Source organism: Indicator indicator, chromosome 5 (genome assembly GCF_027791375.1).
Source record: "Indicator indicator isolate 239-I01 chromosome 5, UM_Iind_1.1, whole genome shotgun sequence".
Classification (NCBI taxonomy): domain Eukaryota; kingdom Metazoa; phylum Chordata; class Aves; order Piciformes; family Indicatoridae; genus Indicator; species Indicator indicator.
In genome coordinates, this window is record NC_072014.1 from 9,063,322 (window position 1) to 9,085,308 (window position 21,987).

Genomic DNA, 21,987 nt, shown 5'->3' on the forward strand with positions numbered 1-21,987 from the left:
TTAAGTGCACAGTTTTGACACGCTGCTTAGAGAAAGATAATTTCAGCGCACATTTGTTACAGTTAAGGAAAAAAACCCTTTTTCTGCTCTGTTATACATCAATTACAATAACAATACTTGCTTTGCTTTATTGAAGATTTAAAGAGCTGTATGAAGAACTTTCCAGCTTCCTTGCCTGCCGTAAGACATCATGGCCTGCACCACATCACCAAAGTGATAGAAAATGCTATTTAAACCCATTTGTGAAATATAGCTTGCATTGGGGTTGGGGGGTGGAAAGTGCAGTGGATGACTAACCTATGTTCACATAGGATATGACAAGATGCGCAGCTAGTGGCAGGGCACTCACTCGCTGCAGCTCAGCAGAAGTACTGCTAGGCAAGAGGCAGAGAAAATTCATACTTTGACACAGACCTCTGGCAAAACTTCATCTGCCACAAGACTGAGCTATAAAAAGGATCAATCAGAGCATTTCTCTTGCCATTCTGAATTCCTGACATGGAGCAGCCCCACCTGAAAAGACAACTTACGGCCAACAGTGTAGAGGTTACTAAGCAAAGTACAACTGAAGCCTAAGTCACTGTGCATACACTTGCTCTTAAGCAAAAAGAAGTTACAACAACAGTGTACAACAACAGTGTGGAGACTGCTGGTGAAAATGGTCCACAGTGACATAATCAGCAGAATAGTATTTTCCATGTATTTCTGTTCAGAAAGCAGAGATGAAGTACATGTGCCAATGCAGTCTGACAGGTCTCTTTGTGGGAGAAGTTTTTATACCTGCCTCAGAAAGGTGCACATATGGGTGGACACAAACTCGTACACTTCTCACAACTCTTTGCACAGTTCTGTCAACATACTGAGCAGACAACAGTACACATTCTGACAGTGAAAGGCAGGCTACAGATACTGGTAGTCTGTCATCAGATGCTCTCCTGTGGTTGATGGGGTTCCTGAACGCTGAAAGGAAGAGAACCCCATCTGGTGTTTTTCTCTGCAATTGGATGCTTCAACAGCTAGTAAGATCACAAATCTTTACAGATGAGCGCTGTACGCTTACACAGAGGAATCGTGCTCCCCACAAGCTGGAGTTGTAAGCAGAAAAAACGTGAAAGAGGAAGATGATGGCAGAGAAGGGGCAGACCCAGCTTACCTCCCCAGCACTGTGGCTGCGCTGTCTCGTTAAATGCTGCCGATGGACTAATGCACTAGTGGGCCTGCTGCTCTGCAAGGGGAGACGGGGGTCAATGAAAGTGGTGGTGCGGGAGTTGTGGTCAACAAAGAAAGCCTGGAGAAGGAAGGAGAGAGAAAGGATTTAGAGCAAGCATTGGTTTTTAATGTCAGAGGTTAACATCTATTCAGGATCTAGGTTCTGTTTGCTGATGCGAGGCTTTGGAAAGATCTTATGCGCATTAGTGTGGCTCAGGTTTCCCTTTGGTGGAACAGGGATAAGAGTTTTCTACCTCACCAAAGGGATGAATTCTTTAATGCCATACCTCATTCGTGCCTAGAAAGCCGTTTGAAATTCCCAGCTGACAAGCATCAGAAGATTGTCAAGAAAACTGCAATGTTTAATAAAAGTAACCCTGGTGTATTCTCCCTTTCATTCCTTTATGGCATTAAGTGGCAAAGTCACTCCCCTTTGTGAACTATTTAACATATAATTATGAGCACAAGTGGTTGCATATATAACAAGTGATGAACCATGACTATAGGCCAGCAGGCATTTTTGCCATCTTCCTGATACAGCCATTTTATGTTTGCTAACATTTAAACAAAAAAAAAAGGTCAGTCAGGGGTACAAAGATGATGCCAACAAACACTCAAATCAGGCAGTTGGTGAGAATTTGCATACAGTGGCCAGATAACCACTTGCTGAAAGTCAGGTCACAGGAGCATGTGTCCCAGAAAATTAAAATCTCCTCCAATTCTGCCCAATCTGTAGCAAAAAAGTTTCTAAGCACTGAAATTTAAGCTCTTTCCAGTGTTGCACTTGGAAACCAGCACTGCTCTATTTCAGCACACTTGGCTTTTTTCAGTCACAGTTCTGGGAACATGGAAGTGGCCAAAGAAAAGATCCTGGTTTTGAGCAGGAGAGTTACAGGAAAGAGATATCTGGTTTGAGGAATTAAGGGCTCTGGACCAGAGAGGTGGTCAGGGACTGTGGGAGCTATTTCTGTATTTGGATACCCATGAGGTATTCTGACCACAGTTTCACAAACAATTTGGCCTTGCGGTACCAGCAAAAGAAACATCCTCACCTTCTCCCCTCATGACCACTTGTCCCAGCCCTTGAGCTCTTCCTGCCTTGTGCTGGCACGAGTGTTTGTATAGCCAGGCAGTGAACCCAGATGGGCAGCTGGTCTAGGAAAAAATGACTCTTTTTGGCCCTCTGCCTGCTGGTTCCTCTAACCTTGGTCAACCCACCAGAAGAAAGCAGAACTGGCTCTTCTGGCAGCTAAACCAACTTACAGTATCCATGAAATGATTGTCTCAGTGTGCTTGGTATGGCCAGACCAGAGAAAATGCAGTTCATTTAATTGCTATGGAGGTAGCCTGACAGACCAGTGTGTCACACTATGCAGAAACTAAGTATCACTATGGATTATGGTGGGAGAAGACCTTCATATTGCCATTCCCCAAGAGAGAAGCAGCATGTGGAAGGACACTGAAGTTGCAAAACACTGCAGGAAGTCTCCTAAAACCCTAACAGTGATTGTCTATGCCTGTAACCTGTGCCTACAAGCAAGGAACCACATCACCAGAGCAGTAAGGCAGAACTCTGGTTTGATCATCTGACAGTCACAGACATGAAGTGAAACTGACTGCTCCACAGGTTAGAAATTATCATGTGTATGCAATAAATGCCTGGTGCAGGACGTGTTTACCTTGACAAACAATGACATCACCTGCAGCACAACTGTGACTCTCTATCTACTATTTTATCTAGTCTGGTCTATGTTTAGTTGTAAGATGTGAAGTACTTTCGTCAAAACAAAGGTTGATTTCATTAAGTCAACATTATACTGTAAAATGACTTAGAAAAAAAAGAGACACTGATTCAGTGTAGGAGAAAGTATTACCTGGAGTTATGTTCCACAGCCCTTAGAGTTCACACAGCAACCTAATATTGCAGGCAGCACTCTTTAGCGTTACATTTAAATAAATAGTTCAGTATAAACATAAATTTAAAGAAATTCTGTCTCATTAAATAATGAATGTTTGCAGGCCAGCAAAATAAAGCATGTATCACTAAAGGCAGCTTTGGTGAAGCTAATCAACGGAGCTTCACGGCTTTGTGTTAATCTGGATGTTGGCTCACAGGTAAAAATAAAGTGTGGCTCAGTCTCCTTTCAAAAAGATTCCTCTCATAACTCCTGCCTAGCTATAATCCATCAATTTGTGATGCTTGAGGAGACGGACACAAGATGGGTAGTGCCAAAATTACATTCAGCCTTTTGAGTACAGATAGTTGCCCAAGTTGTCTTCCCAATTAAAGTCTACAAAGCTTGCTAAAATACCTTCACTTCCTACTGAAGACACCAGTAATTGATCACAATGGATTCTTTCATTATAGAAAGAAAAAAAACAGAGAATAAATGTGCAAGAATAACTTCTTGTGTCTGGGCAGATCTTGCAGAAATCCCATTAAAAAGTACAGACATTTGCATCTGGCTTTGAAATACAAACCTATGCTCACACATAGTGCACATGTGCTCTGAGGTGCTCATCTATATAGTACACGTGAGCAAAGCTTCCAAGCTAGCAGACCAGGAGATGTCTCTAGCCTAAACGCTGCTTCCTGTTATCACCTTTTCAAATGGTCTCCTGCCTCCCTGTGGCCAATGACTGATAAAGGCTTGTCTGTAATGCCAATCAGAAACTATATCCCAGTCATGACAGACTTTCCAGGGAGAACTGCATGCCAAATGGATTTTATCTTCTGTAGAGGATACATGGAGGAGTCAAAGAGGGATGGATAATTGGGCTTTACTCTGAAGGGAATTCAGAGGTAAGCAGACCCCAGCTGATCCTGGAAGACATCCTGCAAAGAGGACAAGCAATCAGGCCCATGCTGACATTGGGGAATAAAAACTCTGCTTCTCAGTGCTGTATAGGAGGCAGGATGATCACTGTGCCTTGTGAGCAAGAGCACCAAGCCTCTTACTCTGATATACTTGGAAAACAAAGGAAAACCTTGGCAGGGAAGAGCAGCCAGCAAAAGGAAATATGATGATATATTGTAGCATGGCTAATTCCTGCTTGCTCCTCTTTAACTTTATGCTTTAGTAATGGCAGATCCAGTTTAGGTTTGGTGTCATCAAGCACTGGTCTCACCATGTACTACTGATCATCATCTCTCTTGAGTGCTGAACAGGCTTTTCTACAGCCACAAGTGCTACTTGTGACACAGGCAATTCAACATAATGAAAATGAACAGCACTGAGCCTAGTTCACAGTGAAGAAAACCCAATGGGAATTTACTCAGTGCTTTTTCTTGTTGACCAGTGTTGTGGCGGCATCACTATTACCAAGCACCACACCAGAAATTCAAAGGTTTCATTATTTCTACAGAGTGCTTATGTAAAATTGTTGTACTCTGCAGGAGAAAACTCGCTTCTGAAGAACTGGACAGAGAAAGAATGACCCAGAAAACAACGAGGAGGCAAAGAACAAGGTCTGCACAACTGCACACTCCAAACCGTGTTTCTAATAGAAAAGCACAGAGCTTTCCAGAGGAAATCATCTCAAGAAGAAAACAAGCCTCAGGCACTTTTCCCACTCTTCAGTTTAGAATCTGTAATCTTTTCAAACATCCAGATCACCTTTTATGAGGACACTCACAGCTAACCATACCAAGACTGATAACATAAGGACTGAGAAGCTTAATATGCCTATAATCCTAATTAAGACTTCTCACACAACTGGTGGCCTTCTCACTTCCTCACATGGTATTTTTAACCCTCACAGTCTATTTTTAACCCTATTGCACAAAGGAGATGATATTCTAGATATGATATACATATCCAACAGAGTGATCATCACCAGAGCTACCCCAGCCTTAAGTGCATCCATTTCATCTCATGAACTGACTAGACCTACTTAGCACTTCAGTGGAGGACTCACCTAGGAGAACAGTTAGCTCTAAGAAAAGAAGTGCAAATAGCGCACCTTAAGGAATCTCAGTCAAGATTTTGAGGTTAAAGGACAAAAAAAGACCTCAAAGGAAAAGATAGACTGTTAAGAAAAAAAATAATACAAATGTTTGAACATTAACTACGTAAAATTCAGAAAATAATAAAGTAGCTCCAAATCTAAAGTATCTTAGGAGCACACAGGGAAAACTCCACAGCAGTTTGCTGAGTGCCTGCACTGATGCATGAGGCAACTCTTTTCAAAACAAGTTTTGAACCACTAAAGGGAGCTAAGCAAGTTACAGAATTGTGAAATGGCAGCAATTTTTCTACCTGGTTTGCTTGTAGTGATTAATAGCCACTTATCAGTCTCCTCCTCCTTTCACATAATGCTCTGTCAGAACAGATGAGAACCTCCAACCCTCTCTTTGCAAAAGCAGCAGAAGCAGCATGCCTTTTACACCTGCAGAACTATGCACTGCCATGCTGTCGTTCAGAGCAGCCAGCCAAGACCTGACATGGCCCAAGACCAAGCACTCAAGGGAGCCAGCCACAGGTGCCTCAGTTACCTTGCCCTGATGGTCATGTTTCATCTCCCATCCCCTCGGCAGCTCCAGCTGTTTGTTAGCAAACATGTTGAGGAAGCCCACCAAGTCCCGGTTGTGCTGGTAGCGCTCAAAGTGGTGGGTGTCCCGCCGGACTTTGGTGATCATGTGCTTCAGACACGTGTTGTTTGTAAACATGCGGTAGGCACTCTGGGAACGAGACAACAGGAAATGCTGTGAAAGGAGAACATTCTCTTTATGACAAAAGACAAGATTTCCACTCTAAACAGATGGCCGCATTGGCTGTAAAACCTTACACATTACCTCCAGCTAAGCCACAATGGCATGAAAACGTGGTCCTTTGGGGGAGGTTTTTGGGATAAATGTTTGATGTTTCTAATTTTGCTTTAGATGTACAGTTGATAACTGACACACTTCAGCAAAGCCTGAAATACGTGACAGATTGCACTCACCACACTTGTCCTGGGAACTGTGAAGAATCCTGCAACATTAAAATTTCTTTCAAAGGAGACATCTCCTAGGTATTTTCTTATTTCTGGAGCAATGAGTTAAATGTAGCCATAAAAGAAAGCAATGACGCTGGGAAGGTTTCTCCAGGGAAGCTTGTAGAACTGATCACAGATATACAGAAAGGCTGTTTCCACCTATTGATTTGTCGAAAATGCCCTGTCATTGCATGCTCATGGGTAACTTATGTTTAAAATAACAGACGAAAAGGAGAACTTTAAATGAAAGGAGTAAAATAGGGGACACGGAGAAGGCTGAGAACACAGCTCCAGAGAACACAGGTGGGGAGTGGGAAAAGGAAGATCTGCTCATTGTAAGCAAAGAGCAGGTTTGAGACCATCTACAGAACTTGAAGGTGCACAAGTCCAGAGGGCCCAACAAGATCCACTCACGGGGCTTGGGGAACTGCAGATTAAGTTGCTAAGCCACTGTTCATGACACACAAAAAGTCCTGGGAGCCTGGTGAAGTCCCTGCTGACTGGAAAAGGGGAAACATCACCCCCATCTTCAACATGGGAAAAAAAAGAAGAACCCTGGAAACTCTAGGTCAGTCAGTCAGACCTCTGTGCCTGGCACAGTCATGGAGCACATCCTCCTGAAGGCCTTGCTAAGGCATATGGAAAATGAAGAAGAGATGACTGGTGGTAACCAACACAGCTTCACCAAGGGCAAATCCTGCCTGATGAACTAGGTGTCTTTCCATGATGGAGTTACAGCATCAGTGGATAGGGGAAGAGCAACTGATGGCATCTACTTGGGCTTGTGTAAAGTGTTTGACACTGTCCCACATGACATCATGGTCACCAAATTGGAAAAGCATGGACTTGACAGGTGGGCCACTGGATGGTTAAGGAATTGGCTAGATGGCCACACTCAGAGAGCTGCAGTCAATAGCTCAGTGTCCAAAATAGAGACCAGTAATTCTCTCACCCTCTGCAAAGATGCTACTGCTTTGATAAACAAATTACTTGTGTCATAAAGATGAGGAATTGAGGGAAAACCAAAACCTGAAGAAGCCATAATGATAGCTCAAAAATCCCCAGGAATGATGATGGGGGTTTGAATTTACCCAGCATCCCTGAAATACGACCAGTATCTTAGCATCAAACAGCAAGCAATACCTTTGCACACAAGACAACTGTATTTACAAGCACACATTTATCAAAGTCTTTCAGCTATAGATGTTATACTCACAGGGTTAGAATGCAGCACTGTAAAGAACTCTGGGCTGATAAGGAATTTCACAGGGGGAGACTGGAGCAATAAAGTAAGTCTGGATCTGGAGGTAGAGTGAGGCAGCACATTCTCTCTTCGGAAATCTAACAGCAAAGTGAACAACAAAGACTTGTAGTAATTACTTCTAGTAATTATCATCACTACAAACTACTCTGTCCATTGGAATCACACAAGCAAGCAAAGCATTAGGTACACAATCATTTTAGATTTAAGTATTCACCATGTAAGTGCACCTGAATCTCTCCTAAAACATTTTTAGTTCACTAACTTGTACTTGTTGCTTTTGGTGAACAACCATGAACAAGAAAAATCACGTACAGTTATTTGGGTTACAAAATACATGCCTGTGTATAAGATGGAAGAAGGTCCCTGTGGTAAGCCTTATGTTGTTGGACTGCAGCTCTATCAGGTAAGATATTTTTTTAATGCTAACTAACAGATATAAAAGTCACTGCATGCTTAAAAATGTTTCATTCCTCCTTTAAAAAATAATTTAAAATAAAATCACTGCCATTAGCACAGCTCTAATCCTGGCATAGTACTTCAGCAATTTATGCGAGGAAGAAATCGGTTGCCAAGGAAGTACGTTCCACATTTCAATATTCAGGTAACATTTGGGTCTTGTCCTGACAATTTTAGAATTGCACTAATTTTTCAACAGTACCAGGAACTGAAAATACATGGTGTGGCACTTGCTACAGCATTAAACTCTTTCATTAAGATGGCTTCATTCTCACACAGACTTTCAGGGTGCAGAAGTCAGTTTCTGCGTTACGCCACTCTGAATTATCTATGAGGCAGGAGCTCCTTTAAAGGGGAAAAATACATTTTCTCTTTTTTTTTTTTCAACCTGCATTAGAATGGTGAAAGTCAGTTTCTTCTCCAGCTCCATCCACGGCATTTGTATGCTCTTCAGGCCTCTCATTAGTCATTGTTCTTCGGATGCTCTGGTACCTAGGGTTAGAAGACTTGACTTTATACATAGAATGTAGCAAGCACCATCCAGTTCTGGCTCAAGGGAGCTTGCCCACCTTTTCTGCCACAAAGGGTAGCATACATTGACCTCTCATTTCTGCATTAATGGCCTTTAGAATTCCTGAAAAGCACTCTCAAGAGTTATTTTAGCCACATAGCTTCTGAACATGGGTGGCATAAAAAAATCCCTAAAAGCCCCTATGCAAAATAAAAGGGACAGACATATAACAATAAACAGACATGGCCAGTAGCAGCTGTGACCCCATCCTCATGCTCACTCTTACCATGGTGAGCATGACTTTGCAAGCACATGAGCCTCCAACACGACAGGTAATCCTTACCGGCGATTCAGCTGTTCCATTTGTTGTATGGAGTTTGACCTCTGGAGAATCTGGGGGGCTGGGGGGGCTGTGGGTCGCTGCCACGTTGTTGTCCTGTTCACGTGGTCCACGTAGAAGATCCGTCCATGGCTGTCAATTCGAGCCTCCCAGTCTAAGGAGCAATAAACCACCATGAATTGTGGAGGACTGGGGGCTCATTCAGTTCTTTAGTTTAGCTCTGCCACTTCTCTAAGTAAATCTATTGTTTCAACTTCTATTTCTCTTTTACAGGGTGAGTTCAGCACAGAGCTTTCATAGAGACATGGCTTTCCCCCCTATTTTGTCCCACAAAGAAAATTCTCCACTGTAGGTAAGGTTCTGGGGAATCCATATCTATTTCTATTCCTTTTGCTATTCTATTTCATACTAACAAATAACAGTCTCAGAAAACCCCCTTAAAGAGCCTAGTTCTCTTGGCTGGAAGGTCCAACCTGAGGCTTGTTCCCGTGCAAAATGCCAATTGATAAGAACCAAACATGCTGCAAAGCCTGGCATCTGTCACTCTTTTTCCTCAGCTAATACCAGCAGTAATAAAGGAGATGCCAGTGCTCTTCCTGGGCTTACACACACCTGTGTCATAAGTTAGTGATCCTGACAGAAAAGTCCTTCATCTATTAAATGCATGTTCCAGAACTGCCAGCTGTGCACATACCAGAGCAAATTCAGCTCCTTGTGCCAGTGGTAACAATCATATTTTACAATAAATCACATTTTACAGTAAATACATGAATTCATATATATCATATTTAACATCACATTTTACAAAAAATATATGAATTCCTGACTCCTTTAAAGCAATAGAGCTTTGCCACAGACTTCAGTTGGTCTAAATCCAACTTTTTCTTGCCTTTTTTCTTTTAAAGTAACATTTGCCCTTTAGCTGTGCAGCTTCTTTTCAGTCATTTCTCCTTTCTCTAAATACCTAGCACTAAATAGATTTTCACTGCCCCTATTCTACACAAGGGAATCAGCCCAACAAGCGGGAGCAATGTATTTTTCATGATGCATTAGAAAAATTGCAGTTTATCTGCCTATTTAGTCTCATGTAAGTGCTGCACATTTATTTGAATTCAAAAAGTCTTCACAATGCCTCAAAAATGCAAGGCAAAGATAGACACCTTTCACATAGTCTGCAGCGTTAAAGATGCTAAATATTTCTTTGTAAATCATCACCATCCAGGAAGTATTCAGAGATTCTGGAGTGCCTGACACTTCTCCTCCCAAGTGCCTCACAGAGCTTAGCACCTCATCGCCCTGTGCACCTGCACTACACTCTGAAAAGGCAGCACAGTACCCCCCAGAAGTCACTTAGCAGGTCTGGATTCACCAGGTGTAATTATCCTAACACATCCTAACAGTCTGCAGTCTGAGCACAATGCTTTGTACAAAACAGCACTAGACTTCAGCAGCAGCTCTTCTCATTCAGAAATTCTCAGCTGTACATTCTCAGTTCTCACATTTAAAAAAGAAACACAATGAGGACTCAGTAATGAGATCCAGGCAGTCTGTCCCCCCAGTAAAGTATAAGGAACCTCACTTGGTGGCAGAGCCTCATCCACTCTCTGGTACCGGCTAACATCCTGACGTACCGAAGGCAGCGACCTCAAGGGCTGATGGCCATTAGCTTGAGAACCTAGAAGCAAAATGCCCACAAGTTATTTTTCCAGTTGTTGTAGGGAAGCCCTAGCAAGACATGCTAAAGCTCTGCAGGGTTACAGTATTTTAGGATCTAACAAAATTAATTATGTCTACAGTCTTGAAAATGTCACTGCTCAGCATGTGTCACATCCACCTGTGACCAGCAGAAGTCAGGGCACAGCAACAACAGCATGTGCCTGACCCACATTGCAGCAAGGGACAAAGCTCCAGCTGGCCTCTGCAGAAACCTTGCTGCAAGCGGGGGGTGAAACCATCCACTGACCTTCCTTGCTGCAGCCACACTGAGTTGGTGCAACCTGCCGCCTAACAAAGAGAGTCCCAAATGTCAAGAAGACGCTGTCAAATAAAGTAGTGACAGTGTTTGAAATAAATACCAACATGGTTCTTTCCGAAACAAAGAGAAGGCCTGAACAGCTCCCAGAGCTTCTGAAATGTTATGAGAGAGAAACAGAGACCCATGTGGTTAGATCCATTCCAACTCCTGAAGAACTGGAACAGATAAAGGTGCTGGAAACAATCTGTTAGGGTCACATTTTTACTTTCACTGATTTTAGTGAGAAATAATATTCTCAACTGTTAAAATAACTTTACAATTGGTAAGACTTTTACAGTGTCAACCTGAGTAACAGACTCCTCTCCCTCCATGGTTCCAGCTGTGCTAGAATACGTCTGTACAGATAAGGAACTGGGAAAGAGAAGATAAACTGCCTGAGGTGTGACTAAAAATCAATTCTTTTTTTTTTCCTCTTTCTTTTGATTCCCTTATATTTTAATCTAACATGCAATCATGCAGAAGTAAAGACCCAAACAAATTCTATTTTGTATCTCATAGTTTTGGGATTTTTTTCCCTCTTCATTACCACTCTGATTGGCAAGCTGGGTGATACTGTGGAATTCTTTCCTCCTCTTCGTCCTCCTTCTCACTACTCCCCCAAGGACTAAAATACATTCAATTTCAAAATAAACATGTCTTGGATATTTCAGATTTGATTTTTTGTTAAATCAACACTCCCCCAAGAGTCTCTTGAAGGAAGGAATAAATCCCAAAAGGAACAAAATATAATCTCGGAAGGTAACAGCTGAGAAATTTTTAAATGTTAATTTTTAAAACAATTTTTACTGGCTGCAGAAAGGTCACTTCAGAAAGCACCTCCTGCAGTTGTTACCTCCAGTAGCTCCTTCCACCTGTGCTGTGGCACCCTCACTAGCTGCTTGGGCTCCTTCAACTTCATCATCCTGAGACTGGCTGTTGGCAGCTGCCGCCTGCAGGCTTCTTCGTTGCCAGATTTCCTCTTGGTCTTGTAATTCGCCTGCCTCAGCCTCCTGTGCTTCCTCCTGGGGCAACTGCACTGCAGGCAGAGAACTTGAAGTACCTGCAGTGTCCTGTGTTTCAGCACCTGGCTCAATTCCACCTGCATCGGGGGCACAAGCGCCCTCCTCCTCCTCTTGTGAAGAGGACGCAGGCGTCTCTGCAAAGCGGGCGCTCTCGGAGGAAGAGCCCCGCATCTCGACAGACGAGCGCCGCACCGTGGCGCTTTCGTTGCAGGAGCTGTCCGCCCCCTCCACGTCGCTCTCCCCTTCTGGCCGGGTACTAGCCTCGCTGACGCTCTCCGTGCGAGCAGGGTCACTCTGCTCCGTTTCTGAAGACATCTGGGAAGGTTCAGACCCTTGGTCAATGGATTCTGTCTCACTAACGCCCCTTCTGCTCCCAGCAGCAGCAGCAGCATCGGCTGCTCCCGCGTCCACACTGCCAGGAGGCTGCTCTGCCTCTGGAGCAGCACATGACTCACTGCCAGCCTGGGCTGCTGCTTCGCTTTGGGCACCTTGCAGGCTTTCATCTCCTGCTGGCTGTGATGGGGGAAGAAGCTCAAGGGCAGTCTCTTGCTGGTCATCTGTTGATGACAAAGGAGCTTCAGAGGCTATCACATTTTCATTCTCTGCAGACCCTTGCATTACCTGATCTGATGAGCTACTTAAACCGTTTCTTTCCACACTTCTTGTAGCACCATTAAGCATTACCAAACCACCATCATCTTCCAAGGAAGATGGAAAGCCCAGGTCTTGATGTAGCTCATGCTCTTCCTCATCTGAGTCAATGTGAAGCATAGCATTAAGTCTTGTGTCAGTAGGGAAGCTACTCCTCAGTTTTGGGGAGGCTCCACGTGGACGCTCACTACAGGCAGAGGTCCCGGGTCTGGGATGATTATTGTGTTCTATTGCATCCAGATAGTCATTTAGAGAGTCCTGGCGACCTCTGGTCAGTGACGATCTTGACATACTGGAAGTCAGCTCATCCTGGTCTGTTTCCAAAGTTGTACTAGTCCTTAAAGGGTGTCTCAGGATTGCTTCTCCAGAAGATTCCTCGAGGACTGGACCGTTGGAACACACTGTGGATGTGTCATGATGTCCTGCTGGCATGTCCTCATCATCTGAGGGGCTCCCCAAGTCTCCATTTACAGAGTTCACTCCTAGCAAAGTGCCAACTGTTTCTGGAGAAGCATCTGCAGAGACACAAAGCCTGAATGTAAAACACAAGGCAGAAGACAGTTCATTCTACTTTGTCTGCATCACAGAAGTGATAGGAAAAAACCACAACTTTTGAGATGTTCACTTATTTCCATCAGACAAGTAATAGAAGAAAATACAATTAAATCAAGAGAAGTATTTAATCAGTAATTACAGAGTAATTTGTAAGATACAGAAAATTTAAGGGATGTCAAGTATGACTTTAAGGATTCCCATTTTCCTTTCACAAGACAGAGTATGGCCAAATGGTCAGTAAAACCAGCCTCACAACCATGCAACGTGTTTTCTACAGCATATTCCTTGTATCCAAAAGCAGGATTTACACAGTCAGTCACTGACACCAGCTGTCACTACACCCCTACCTAGCAGCATGCAAACCATCACCTGAGATCACACAAGGAATCACAAATTGTGTATAGATATCAAATTCTACATGCAACATTTGAGTTCATTTATAGGACTTTCCACTGCCAAGAATGGAAAACCCCTTAAGTCCATGAGATGGTAGGTATGCTATGGTAATAGAGAAGGGAAATCTCATTTGAGAGACAAGACGAAGACTCCCCACATGGAAATTAAACGGGCACAAGAGCTGAATAAGTTGTAAGTGGCTGTACCCATCTGTAAGAAACCAGTGAGATCAGTGAACCAAAGTGCCTGGCAAAAAACAGGACTGAGGACAGAAGAAATTTTATAATGGTGACAGAGCAAAAATATGAATGAAATACAAGACTACGTGGGTACAAAAAAGTTTGTATCAAGTTAAAAGACAGAGCAGCATCTCCGTATCAGAGATGACAACAAGCTGAACGAAGGAGAATCTAAGATCACAAACATCTCAACAGACACACATGATGTAATGAAGATATACCTACCAGCCGTGCTCTGCTAGTTGCTTTCAAACAGGATCAAAAGGGAAATAAAAGAATTGCCTAAAGGAAGCATGTATTCTACAACCAAAACAGATATTTTGGGTTCTAAGCATGACAGTCCTGTGAGAGAGGAACAGGACACCGCAATCCACATGAGAGCACAGTTGGAATCTTTCTTGCAACTGCTTATCTCAGCCAAAGGTGATACAGAGCAAAGACATTACAACGGCAAGAGAAACAACACATTCGATTATCCATTCCAAGCAGGGTCATTTAAAATCTGCCTAACAAAACGGGAAAACTTACACAAAGTTCTGGTGTAGTACCACCTCCAAAGCAGAGCCTGGCATACCAAAACTTGGGGAAAGAGAAAAATCTGTAGTAGAGGCACTGTACATGAAGTGTACTACCACAGACAGAAAGCATGCTGTCCCACAGACAGAAACAGATAGAAACTCTCTGCATATGACTGCCTGGAGATGCCGATCAGTGACAAATTCTCACCTTCATGAACGGAAGATGTGATTTCCACTTTGAACTGGAGATACCCACTTACATGATCTGCTGGGAGCCTTCTGCCAAGATTATAGCTGAGAACCTGGTCTCTGCAAAACCAAAGACATTTCAGCTGGTTTTAATTTCCCACTATTTTGTATCAAAGGCTCTTATCAGATAAAAGTCGTTATGACAGATGGTCATTTCTATTACAGTCTTAAAACCAGCCATATACTCTGCGGCTTGTGTGGAAAAACGCAAACACCAACAATAGTGTAAAATCCCCTTAGTTAAACAGATCAAACAACCTATCAAACTACTTTTGATCATTGCCAAACACAGACTGTGCCTCAGTAAATCTTAAATATCCCTAAACTTCTTAACTCCTAAAGAAAGCAAACTGTAAAGGATCCCTTTCCTGTAATCTACTCCTTCTCCCAACCCAATGCTTTATAATTAATAATCTTTCTTCCCCCTTGTGGGTTTTACTACAGACAAAATACTCAATTTCTTCACATTTTAGTTCTCATTCAATAAAGCACTTCTGCATTCTTGTTTAGAAAAGCTATTAATTCTTGGATTTAACTTCAAATATATTTAAGAGTTATTGAATTCAATGGGACTCAGACTTGATTAAGCCCTTGCATCAGCTTGAGACTCAGGATCAGATCCTAGGCTATACATCCTAGGCTGTACGTTCCTATTAGGCACAGCCAGGATTCACAGCACAGCTGGGACAGCTGAAGGGAGAAGAGTGAGGTTCTGAAGACCTCCATAGAAAACTGTTGTTATGTATGCAAATGTATTGGTATGAACATCTCTCCTTTACTGGGAGCACTCCTGCTGCAATATGAGTGACAGACTAGAACAAATGCAATGTCATTACAGGAACAAGTTGCAGTTATTCTGCATCTAAATGCAGTTCCTGCTTCACATCTTCAATCTATCACAGTGCTTAATTTCAAGTTCAGGCTCTTCTCAATGCACATTTTGCACAAAGGCCTCATTGGATCATCCACTTCACTGTGCTATGGTCCCCTCCAGTAACCATCATGAAGTATAAAAGATCTTAAAAGACTCTATGAGACTTGCATCTTTATACCAGAAGTCAGCTATCAGAACATGAGAATTTTTTTTTCACCACAGGTGAATTTTGAGTCCCAGCAGTGCACATTTCATGTCAAAAAGCCACTTCAATGATGCAATACCACCAACACTCTGAAAATAAGGAGTCACAGCCTTGCAGTTAAGGCCAATTAGATGAACAGGTGTTAAATCTCTGATTCTTAAACTGATAATTAAAAATACTTGAACTGTAAAAGAAGTGATGTAATAAAATCTACTTCTAAATGATTTTCATGCAACCCTGTAGCCCTGTGATAATATTTTGCTTCTAGACTAGCTAGCCAGAAGGTAACAAGAGTTTTTTTGTGAGGTTAAAATTTTTTGTGTAAAGAAATTGAGCTGAGAACAAATTCTGGACACATGTGTACCCAGAGCTGGGTACAGGCACCCAGAACAGGGTCAGAAATGCTGTTTTCCTCCAGTCAGGTTTCAAGACTATTACATTTCCTACTGAATTTCTTACTACAGGTGCAGTAAAAATTAACTGGTGTGTGCCAGCACGGCAGAAAGGCTGCTCAGCACCAGTTCTCTAGGTGCTGAGTCCCCCTGATGAGCAGAGGTCAGGATTAAGAGTGCACTCATTTACCCAATTGCATGTCTCTCCAACAGCCTCTGAACTGGTATGGTTAATTTCCCAAGAAAGCGCTTGATGATGGGACGACTCTTGGCAAATTTGTCTTTAACCTCAATTTCCAGGACATCTGTTAGAAGTGCAACAAAAGAATATTTCTGGAAGGAAAGAACATATGTGACACCACATCAATACATCTTTATCCAGCAAGTACGCAGGTAAATCACTACTAGTGTGCAGCAAGCTCCAAAAGCAACACCTGATGACAGCAGTTTCCATAATGCAAAGTGATGTCACCATCAGTCATTAGGCACTGTGGGATTGCACATGGAACTAGCCTCTCAGGAAACCCATGTCCCCTCACTCACACAGCTTGAAAACAATCGCTCAGTAACTAGCTGTGCTGCATAAAAGCACTTCCATGGTCTGTGTCAGAAAGAAGAAAGCAATGTATCTCATCTTAAGGATGGAGCAGGCTGCCCAGGGAGCTAGTTGAATCCCCATCCATGGTGGTGTTCCAAAGAGGCAGCAATGTGGTGCTGAGGGACATGGCTTAGAACCAGCCTTGCTAAAGTTAAAGAATGGTTGGACTTGATGATCTTGGAGACGTTTTCTAATTGAAACGATTCTATTCTATGAATCTATTCTATTCAAGTGCTTCTTTTGATTTGGACAGTAGCAAGAAAAAAAAGACAGAATCCTTGCTCTATTCTATCAGGTAGCCACACCGAAGCAGGAGGAAAGAGAACAGAGTCTTACTCTGGGCTGTGCTTAGTGAACTTTCCTTCCCACACCATTCCTGGCAATTTTTTGTATGTATGAGGGAATCAAAAGGTCAAACAGCAATCCAGTGTTTTCAGGAGCACTGCAATTAAAGGAAGAAAATTTTCTACAGATTTTTGCCCTAAAGTTTACAAATCTCAGCAAGCTCCAGCATAACCTTTTTCTGTGCTTCAAGCCTTTAAACAACATGGTGCTAGCTTTGAAAAGATTTCTTGATGACTAATAAGATCATTCTTCCACCTTTCCCTACGACAGAACTTTATCAAAGTTCCTCTCTTCAGTCTAGCATCACTTCCTGCTGTTTGTAGATCAACAGTACTTCACTGTGCTACTCTGTCAAATCTGCCTGAAGACATTCAAAAGATTTAAAAGAGGTTCAGGACAAACACATGAGCAGGCATGCTGTCAGATGCACACACATGTACACACAGTGTGGTGACAAATTCCCTTAGGAAAGCAAGCTTAGAAATCAAAAACTTTTCATTTTTCTCTGCATTTGGGGATATTTCAAATAAACAAGCAAAGAAGGATGGTGTAACCTGCTCAAAGAAACTGAGTTCATCTGGTTATACTTTTTACTATCTACCATCTTTAAGACTCCCTGAGCAAATCACATCCCAAGTACAATGCGTAATAGATACCTGGCTAGAGAGCTGAAGATGTACTGAAGAACGAACAGCTCTTCAGTTCAGCTGCAGATATGAGCTAAACAGCCATTAAATTGGGTCAGGAATGAAAACAACTCCTCATGCTGGGGAGCTGGGCTCCTGCGATGAACAGAACTTAAGAATGTGTCACTCACAATTTGGTATAAAATTGCACACTATTTTGCAGAAAGTAGATGTAAGCCAGGATCAGTTCTGCACCAGGAGGACAGCATACATAATGGGATCATGAGCTGCTGTCAGAATGTGGCTACAGGGAAGAAACAGCAGCTAAAGGAAGCTGATACAACGTGTGTGCCAGTGAGTGTTATCACTTCTCCAATAAGCTTCAAAACTAAGGAGAACTGGAGAAGAAAAAAGGGGGAAGCTGAGAGCAGTTTTCTTTCCTTCTGCTGGATAGAGGAATGGACAAACAGAAAGATGAAGAACCAATTTAGAATGTACAACTCTTTTTTTTTTTTGGTAACATCCACACATCTACACTCCTTCCTCAACCAAACACCCCAGAGTAGAGCTAAGGCTGGCCCTGCTCTGTTCTGCTTTCCTGCTTCTTCGGTTTGATTGTGATTTGTGAGAACATTTTCAAAAGCCCACTCAATTTTCCTCTCTTCCCAAAGAACACATTAACACTCAAAAACAGTGCAGGCATCTGCTCATTACAAAATAAGCTCCGATCAAGAACACTGCTTGCTGGGCCCGGGAGGGTTGTGGACTTGTATCAGTATTTTCACCTCATCCCACACAAACATTTCTCTCCAAAGGCACAGCCTGGCTCTTCTGTGCTCAGACACTGGTGGGACTGAGTTCCTTCTCTTGAGCCCTGCACGGCTTACCCAATCTGGAAAGATGGATTCTGTTCAACTGCGGTTTTTTGTTCCTCCTTGCTGAGTGCTGCTGTAATGACTCCCCGGGCTTTCCTTTCCAAATCAAGGAAAGGTGGAAGAATGATCTTACCAGGCATCAAGAAATACTTTCTAAATTAGCACCATGTTGTTTGAAAGGCTTCCAGTGCAAGAAAAGGTTCTGTTGGATCTCGTTGAGAAGACCTGTGACCTTTGGGGCAAAAATCTATATACAGTGGCTACACCCAACAGCCTCCATCCCCTCTGCCTGATGGAACAGAAAATTTGCAACCTGCTGTGCACAACAAGAGCATCATTTCCAAATGAGCAGTTGCTGCAATCACCAAGCATAAATGCCTCCTCTTGAAGAGTTTTCTCACAACATATAATCCATTTTAATTAATTTATTCTTGCAGTTTCAAGACATCCATATGGCTATTGAGTGAGTTCAACTCTCGTTAGTAGGGAAGAGAATGAAAACCTCACAGCAGTGCAGATGAAATACACAGATGATAGCTGCTTCTATCCCACAACAGGGTTCCTAAAATTACTACAATTTCTCTGTCAGTTTAAATAAGTAGCTGTAAAATCAGCCCACAGCCTTTACAGAGCAGGGACTAACGCATAAAGAGAAAATACAAGGCTGGTACGGGGCATCAGCTGGCAGACAGCTCTCAGAAGGGATACGTTACCTCTCTGTGCCAAATAGGGTTAGTTGTGTTACTGATGATAGTTGACCTTCTTTCCTGGCCATGATGAGCAAAGGTAGGAAATGTACTCTTCTTGCCTGGCTGAATGGACATCTTTAGGTAAGGATCTGGGTTGAAGAACATGCCTTTTTTAAGCCCAACTGCTCTAATATCTACAAAGAAGGAAGGAAAAGGGACTTAAGATAATTAAAGCCAGATCAAAAAGCAATGCATTCCTAATATACTGGCCAGGATACCAATTCATCATAAACTACTAAGTAAAACAACTTGAAATTACTCAGATGTTGACTGGATCCAGTGAACAGAAGACAGTTAAAGCAGGCAGTCAAGTCTTCCCACAAGAATATAGGGAGGAGGAAAGCTATCAACATCCTCGTTTACTTTTTAAGCCTCCAGTCACTTGTAAAACAAAATCATGAACTTGTAGCTCACCTACAAACAGGCTTCTCAATGTGTAAGGTACTTCCACTCAAACAAAAAAAACTCACGAACAGGCCTTGCTCTGTTTCTAGGTAAGGGGAAGCAGCTAAGATGAACTCTATGAGAGGTAATATACCAAACTCACACTTTGTTGAAGCTGAGACTTTGATAAACAACTTCAAATTCTTATTATCAAGGTTGCTCTGGACTGTGATGCACACTTTCTCACAACTTAGAAGGTGAAGTATCTCACATAAAAGGAACCAAAGATTTCTGAAAATGCTTCTTTCTTCCTAAATGCTCCCTAAAATGCTTATTACCTCAGTATTGCAGCTCTTGCAACCATAAATAATTTTTCTCAACTGCACATTCTTACACCTGAAGACTTCAATTATAGCTCAAGCTTCAACACGAACAGAGAAGAGATATTTGGTAATCTAATATAATGCAATGTAACTGATGTTAGGTATTTCTCTGTTTAGGTTTTCTGAAGCACATGATTTTTGTGTCTTGCCTCTTTAGGTATCCTGACATGCTCTGCATGCAGGTTTCATAACTCTAATGCAACTGGCACATCCACACTTGGGTGAGCACTTTACAAATGCAGGTGAAATTCACTGTGCTGAGAGGAAATGTCATTCCTGTGGAGTAAGTAAAACCGTTCAAAACCAACATTTAAAATTCAGTTACACGGTGGAAATACCTTGAAATAAAGGGTAACTGCCTTTAAAAGCAACAACTTCACACATGCAAATGAGCAACGAAAAGATGTGCTGGGAGATACATTACATCAATACACCTTCCAACGTGCCTTTAGGGAGCTCCTCAGGGTGAGTCACAACCTTCTGTTAAACACACCAGGGTTTTCAGAACTCACAAATTATTTCTACAGTGCTACAGTACATTATCATCTCTTTCCTAGATAACTGCTCAATGATCATCTCAAAAAGCAGGTAATTTTTTCTGCTTTACCTCTACAGTCTCTAAATGTTTTCACTATCAGCTCCTCGAGGTTCAGAAGTACATTCTTTCCATCTTTTCTCAAGCTGAATGTGTTTCAGTCTCACACAAGACTTCCCGTGGAATAAAGTGCTAATCAAAACAAGTGAGACTGGTAGACCACACCCCTACACCTATGACAGCAGAGCTCCAAGGCAAGATTTTTTTCTTTTGGAAACCACCGTTTTCAGCCATTGCCTTTTTTACTACTTCAAAGTGATAGAACCAGCTGGCATTTTATTTAGAGGCTAAGTTTTCCACTTTTCAATCTGAGGAGAGCTCTCTCTTTCTCCAAGTTTTTTAATGCTAAGATTCAACTAATCCATTTCTTCCACTCCTGGAGATTCATGATTCTGGCTTGTTTGCAAATAGAAGTTGTGAAGAACCGACCTCTTTGAAGCCACTGGAGTGTGCTCCTACAGAGGCTAATGAAGAAACCAATCTTTGCTGCCAGTTAAACCAGCATTTTTTTTTAAAATAGTGTTCTGTGAAAGAGAGCAGCATTGGGTTTTACCTGATAGAGTAAAGCTGACTAACTTCCTCGAGTGCTGGGCTCCAGAAGCACCTTCATCCATGCCTTCTACTCCCATCTGAAGAAGAGAGGAAAAATTAAATAAAATACAGAAATTGTTATCTGCTTTGTACATGCTTGAGGATGATAGTACAATTGTACGGTAGTTTGCAAGGAAGAATCTGACCAGCTACTGACTATTACCACAGACAGACAGCATTTGCTTCTAGGACAGTATCTATGATTTATGCTATGCACTGCTAATACACTAGGACTTGGAATCCTCCAAGCAGAACATGTATAGGCTGATAGGCATGCAGACACTGTGAATCAGAGCAAAGTGGGCTGTATTTTCTTATAGGCATCTCTTTTATAAGAGAAAATCAGTGTCGTGGCCTGGCAGTACATACCAGAGCACTGAGCTGGCCAGTGACAGCATGTGTAACTTCTGCCACTTTCCACAAATAGATAATTTACTGTGCAACAAAAAAAAAAGCAAAGAGATCAAAGAGAGACTAACAAAGGCCTTCAGATCCATGAACAAAAGCTCCTGCATCAGATACCTAAATACAAATGTGGCCTAAAACCTTAGCTTTAGAGATGTTCAGATTGGGTCTCTAATGAAATTCCTCATTAGGCAAAGCACCATTTCCAAATACAAAGCTTCTCGTGTATTAATATCTTATCAATGCCTAGCTGTTTCAACTAGCAGAAGCATTTGCTTTGCAATATAGAGAGGTGCATCCAGCTGAATAATCTGTCATGAATGGAGCTCTCAAGTCCCAACAGTTCTCCAGGTAGGCACTGCACTTCAGGGGCGGAAGAGGCAACAGCCTGATGAAAAAGCTGCAGCCAGACAAGGTGCTGAGGATTAAACACTTGTGACAGAACAGAAAGGCATCTGCTGTATTGAACAATATAAACATAAGCTGCAGAAAAACTTACACAGCTACGTATGCAGGTGAAGTATGTGAAGTAGTTTTGAGCAATTGAAGGTTTGGTTGAAGTTA

At 42.3% G+C, this 21,987-nt stretch overlaps 1 protein-coding gene across 1 annotated transcript in view; it reads right to left on the reverse strand.

The window, feature by feature from the left end:
* Window positions 1-21,987, reverse strand: part of HECW2 (HECT, C2 and WW domain containing E3 ubiquitin protein ligase 2) — a 100,457-nt gene that overhangs the window by 33,292 nt on the left and 45,178 nt on the right. The window contains exons 4-14 of the mRNA XM_054381514.1: window positions 20,981-21,056; window positions 19,030-19,199; window positions 16,063-16,205; window positions 14,361-14,461; window positions 11,625-12,959; window positions 10,337-10,432; window positions 8,761-8,911; window positions 8,295-8,398; window positions 7,403-7,527; window positions 5,705-5,890; window positions 1,154-1,288 (exon numbers count right to left, since the gene is read on the reverse strand). Coding sequence (XP_054237489.1) covers window positions 1,154-1,288; window positions 5,705-5,890; window positions 7,403-7,527; window positions 8,295-8,398; window positions 8,761-8,911; window positions 10,337-10,432; window positions 11,625-12,959; window positions 14,361-14,461; window positions 16,063-16,205; window positions 19,030-19,199; window positions 20,981-21,056 — 2,622 coding nt within the window. The remainder of the gene's footprint in view (window positions 1-1,153; window positions 1,289-5,704; window positions 5,891-7,402; window positions 7,528-8,294; window positions 8,399-8,760; window positions 8,912-10,336; window positions 10,433-11,624; window positions 12,960-14,360; window positions 14,462-16,062; window positions 16,206-19,029; window positions 19,200-20,980; window positions 21,057-21,987) is intronic.